The sequence below is a fragment of the Pteropus vampyrus genome, unplaced genomic scaffold (genome assembly GCF_000151845.1).
Source record: "Pteropus vampyrus isolate Shadow unplaced genomic scaffold, Pvam_2.0 Scaffold138, whole genome shotgun sequence".
Lineage (NCBI taxonomy): Eukaryota > Metazoa > Chordata > Mammalia > Chiroptera > Pteropodidae > Pteropus > Pteropus vampyrus.
In genome coordinates this window covers 248,998-254,464 of record NW_011888919.1, presented here as the reverse complement: position 1 = coordinate 254,464, position 5,467 = coordinate 248,998, and the positions used below count along the sequence as shown (strand labels likewise).

General features: G+C 52.7%; 1 protein-coding gene across 3 annotated transcripts in view; it reads left to right on the top strand.

The window, feature by feature from the left end:
• NPAS1 (neuronal PAS domain protein 1) overlaps positions 1-5,467 on the top strand; it is a 16,329-nt gene that overhangs the window by 6,593 nt on the left and 4,269 nt on the right. For 2 of the 3 annotated variants that reach the window (XM_023535337.1, XM_023535336.1), the window contains exons 3-5: positions 2,338-2,411; positions 2,687-2,776; positions 4,116-4,290. In XM_023535337.1, the coding sequence (XP_023391105.1) occupies positions 2,338-2,411; positions 2,687-2,776; positions 4,116-4,290 (339 nt within the window). Of the gene's footprint in view, positions 1-2,194; positions 2,412-2,686; positions 2,777-4,115; positions 4,291-5,467 lie in introns of all 3 variants that reach the window. The other variant, XM_023535338.1, reaches the window with a different exon arrangement.

Here is a 5,467-nt window from a genome sequence, read left to right as displayed (position 1 = left end):
TGCGCCCTGATTGGGGGAGGGGCGGAGTTTCGCTGCCTGGTGTTTCGATGGTCTGGAAATAATAGCGATCACGCTATTAATGCTCATTCTGGTTCCGTGTTTCGGAGCACCTGCTGTGGGCCAGGCCGTGCTTGGCCCTTTCTAGAAGTCGCTTAAACTAACAGAATGCTCAACCAGCCTGTGAGGGTCGTGCTCTGAGCGAGCCAACCCACAGAGGAGGAAACTGGGGTCCCAGAGCACGCAGCCACGGAGGGACAGCCCTACCGCCGGACGGACACCAGACCTGGCCCCTTAGCCCTGCAGGAGCCAGGTGCTTGGGGACCCTCAAAATCACTGAATCCTTCGTCCGGCTCCGCAGCCTAGGCACGGGGCCCCTTGTGGGGGGTCGTCCTCTGCAGGTTCAGGGACGGGATCCTGAGTGGGAACAGGGTCCATGACCTCTGTTCACACCCAGCATGGGAGTCTAGAGCCCTCAGCCCCTGATGGGGGGCTGGGCCAGGGGGCCTTGTCTCTCTGCCTCTGTCTCATTTGTCACCTTGACCTTTCTGCCACTTTCTCTGTATCTGTCTGCATCTCTTTTCCTCTATCTCCCCATCTTTTTATGGCTCTGTCTATCTGTCTCAATTTCTATGTCTAGGTCTCTGTCTCTATCTCTTCTATAAAAAATGTTTTTATTGAGGTAAAATTTGTGTAACACGAAATTCACCATTTTAAAGTATACAGTTCAGTGGCACTTTGTACATTCACAGTGTTGGGCGACCATCTAGTTCCAGAAATTTTCCATCGCCACCGAAAAATCCTGTACCCATTAGCAGTCACTCTCTGTCCTCCCTGCCCCTACTCCAGCCCCTGGTAGCCGCGGATCTGCATCCCGTGTCTGTAGATTTGTCTATACTGGACATTGCGTATCAGCAGAATCCTGCAGCACACGGCCCCTTATGTCTGGCTTCCTTGACACAGCATGGTGTGTTCAGAGTTCATCCATGTAGTAGCGTGTGTCAGTGCTTCATCCGTTTTTATTGCTGAATAATATTCCATTGTCTGAATATAGCACATTTTATTTATCCATTCGTCAGCTTATGGGCATGTGGGTCGCTTCCACTTTTGGCAGCTAGGAATAACGCTTGTCGTAAACATTCGGGTACAGTTTTTGTTAGAGCACATTTTCGATTCTTCTGGGTGTATGCCTGCGGGTGGAAAGGCCGGGTCAGATGGTAATTCTGTGTTTACCCTGTCGACAAACCGCCACACAGTTTTCCAGAGTGGCTGCTCCATTTACGGTCCCCCTCGCAATGCCCTGGGGCCCCAATTTCTCTGCGTCCTCACCAACGCTTGTTTTATTTTTTCTAGCCGTCCTAGTGGGTATGAAGTGGTCTCTCATTCTGATTTTGATTTCATTTTGCTAATGACTAATAATTTCAGGCACTTTTTTCAGGTGCTTATCAGTCACTTGTATATCTTGTTTGCAAAATTTCTATTTATGTCCTTTGCCCATCTTTGAATTGAGTCGTTTGTCCTTTTTGTTGTTAAGTTGTAATGTCCATATCTCTTTCTTTATTCCTCTATATCTCTCTGTCTATCTGTTTGTCTCTCTGTGTCTTTGTCTGTCTCTGTCTCTGTTTCTCTGTGTCTCCCTGTCTCACTCTGTCTGTCTCTCTCCATCTCTATCTGTGTCCCTGTGTGTGCGCGTCTGTCTCTCTGGATCTCTCTGTGTGTCTCTCTTTGTCTTTGTCTCTCTCTGTCTTTCTCTCTCTTATTTTCAGTCTCCACTGTGCCTCCTTCTCATCCTTCGGGTCTGAGCTCAGACACAACCTTTTCTAACAGGCCTCACCCCATTCTGCTTCACATTCCGTTCCTTTCACACCACTTATTCGATTCTTCATAGCACTGGCCACCAATGATAATTCTATATTGGTGAGTTTTTTACTTGTCTTTGTGTCCCTGGCCTGGGTGCCCCTTAGGGGCAGGACCGGGCTGTCCGGGCCACCTCCATGTCCTTAACACTAACCAGCAAAGAGCCTTCTGTGCAGTCAGAGCTCGGGGAGAGTTCTGGCTGGCTGGATGGATGGATGGACGAGTGAACGGATCCCTTTCTGCATCACCTCGTGTCTCTCTATGTGTCTAAATCTCTAGGTCTGTCTGGCCCACCTCGGTCCCCTCACTCCTCCCCACATCCAGGGTCTCTCCCCCACAGAGCTCAGGGTCCCACAATACCCCAAGATGGCTACAGGACTCCGGGGAAGAGAGATTTGCAGCCTGGTTCCCTGGGGGCCGGCCTTCTGAGGCCAAGGTCATCAGGATCACAGGCCCCAGCCTCACCCCTCTCTCTGCCCCCAGCCCCAGGCCGCAGGGGCCCGGTGGCGCTGGTCTCCGAAGTCTTCGAGCAGCACCTGGGTGGACACATCTTGCAGGTGAGGCCCCTCCCCTGCCTGCTGCTCCTTGCTGCCACCTGGCGGCCATGCCTGGAGACAGCACCCTTTTCTCCTTCATCCTTCCCATAGGGAGCATCAGGTCTGGAAAGCGGAATGCTGGGGCTCCCCTTTCTGCCAGCCCCTTCCTAGCACCACCAAACCCCCGTCCCCCACCCCCACCCCAGAATAAACCATCCTAGGCAGAGATCAGATTTCAGAGCCTCTAACAGGTGCCAGGCCCTCCTCTCCTGCCTCCTTTGTCTTTCCCCCTCTAGTCCCTGGATGGCTTCGTGTTTGCCTTGAACCAGGAGGGCAAGTTCCTCTACATCTCAGAGACGGTCTCCATTTATCTGGGTCTCTCACAGGTAAGGGGCCGCAGCAGGCCACCTGCACTGGCTCAGCTGCCTTCTCTCGTGGCAGCCCACCCATGCCCTTCCTCCGTCCTGGCCTCACCATCCCAGCATGAGAACATGGACTGAATCTGTGGTTCCCAAAGTGCATTCCTCGGAACCCCACACGGCACCCCCACATGGTTCCTCATAGGCAGAGGGTTATCAAATTCACGGTTCAATTTGAAACCAAACTAGTCGAAGGATCAGTTTGCCAATGAGTGGTGGCCAGACGCACCGTATTTACCAAAGCCTGTTTCTTCTTCATTCTGAAGGGCTACAGCAATTTGTATCGGAAGAGCCTGGGTTTTGCCAGCTTTGGGAGGTCCTCTGTGGCGTTTTCGTCAGCTGGCTTGTTTTGTCTTTCTCTCAGCCTGCCGTCTCCACCCCAGCTCCTGCAGCCGGAAAAGGAGGGCGGGGGGAAGCCAAAAGCCCGCTTCCCTGGACTCGTGGCTCCTCGTGGCAGCTTAGGCCTTGCCAGTCCATCCAATACAAATTGCTATCAACTATGATCATTTTTAGAAAGATTTTGGCACATGGTAAATTTAGAAAATTCAGTGTGTTGGTATTTGGCCTCTGTGAGCGGCTTTTCAGTGAGTTGCCGGAGGTTGCTGGAGGAGGGGAATGTGCACAGGAGGAGGAAGGGCAGGAGGAAGAACTGAGGAAAGGCTCGGCGCTCGTGCGGGGAGTTCGGAGGGACCAGGGATGGAGGGAAGCGTGTGACCCCAAGCCCAGGGGTAGTGGGAGCCTTGGGTGGAGGGCCGTGGTCAGATGAGTAACTAATGGAAGGCTATTTGAGGGGGCCCCGAAGGCCAGAAGCCCAGTGAGGACGCTGGGGCAGGAACACAGCAGGGAGAAGATGGGGGTTTGGGGGAGATATGGGGAGAAGGGGACTGCTCTGAGAGGTTTGGTGGGGCGTGAACTGAAGGTCAAAGTCTGATTAAAAGGACGTAACTCTTTAAAGAGTTTGAAAGCCATTCCACTGTTTGTACCTTGAGTTCCATGCCTGCTGGGACATCCTGTGGTTCGCATCGGGGCGCAGCTGTTTGCTGTAAGTTGGAGGCTTTGACACGCCGTCCGCCCCAACCCCCTAGGCAGCGTCTTAATAGAGTAGGCAGGGACAGAAAGTCGTTAATAATCACCGGCTTTAAAGTCGGAGAGCACAGGAAGAGCCTAGGATTGCATCCTCCTTTAAAAATGAAAACACAAGACCCGCATGAGGTGCTCCTGCACGTGGACCAGCGAACCTGAACGTGGTGCGGGGAACGACTGCCCGCACCTGACCCGGCCCTGCATTCCCCTCCTTCGCCGGCAGGTGGAGCTGACGGGCAGCAGCGTCTTCGACTACATCCATCCTGGGGACCACTCCGAGGTGCTGGAGCAACTGGGGCTGCGGGCCCGGATTCCCGGGCCCCCCACCCCGCCTTCCGTTCCCTCTTCTTCCTCCTCCTCCTCATCTTCCTCCTCGCTTGCGGATACGTCTGAGATCGGTAATTCCAAGGGCCCCCAAAGGATGCCTGATCAGGGGACACACGATACACTGTAAACAGCTGATTCATTTATACAAAAACCACTCTCGATAGGGTTGTGCAAAGCTAGTTTTTGTAAAGCGAATCAGTCTAAACTGAGGCAGCAAGACTTGGCTCCCTAAGAATACCCAGGTCCCCAGATTTGAACTTTAGAAAGACCCCTCCGGCTGCTGAGTGGAGGTGGGTGCCCGTGGGTGACAGATAGAACCAGGCTTTGGTAGACGATAACAATGCACGTTTAATAGGCATTTACATGTGCCATGTCTCTACGTGCATAAATTGATTGAATCCTAACCACAGTCCCACAAGGCAAGAACTATTACTCTCTCCGCTCTACAGAGGAAGCTGAGGCACAGCACAGAGAGATTGAGTTGTTCTAGGTCACACAGCTGTAAGTGGTTGAGCTGGACTCCAGCCCACATTCCTCTAACCCTCTCTCCAATGGAAAATTCCACTCCACGTTGGGGAGGGAGGGTGTTGGATGTTACCCTTTAGTTCCTTTAAGCTCTAAGATGTTGACTGACTGTGAAGTTAACTTTCCCATAAATGAGATTTTCCTACACGAGGTTTGCTTTACACCAAAAACATCCGAGTTGTCAGCAGCGCTTGCAAGTTTGGAAAGATGTTGGTGACACGTACAGGACTGTTGGGGACTGTGTTTATGGTTGCACCTAAGTTTGAGGGACAGGGTCATCTGAGTGTGAGCATATTTATGACTATCACAGGGCTTACAGAACGATCTATATTTATGAGTCTTATCTGTCACCCTGAGGCCCTGCCCTGTGTCCAGCCCTGTACTGGGCATGGCTGAGGACACAGTAGTGACAATAGCCCCAACTCCACCTTCCGAGAGCTCATAGTCCAGTGAGGGATACTGACCCGTCCCCAGATAGCCTGCAGGTCAAGGAGGGCTTCCTGGAGGAGATGTCTGACCTGAGACCTGGAGGTTGTAGCTAGAGATGGTGTCAGCAGGAGGCAACTCTTGCCAAAGTTTTAGGCCTTGGTGAGGACCTGGGTTTCCTCTCAAGCGTCCTAGGGAGCCATGGCAGCTTCAAGACAGGGAGGGACAGTGTCAGAGCTGAGCTGTGGAAAGCCCTGGCCAGCTCCCCCTGGGAGGGGTGGTTAGTGTAGGATGTCA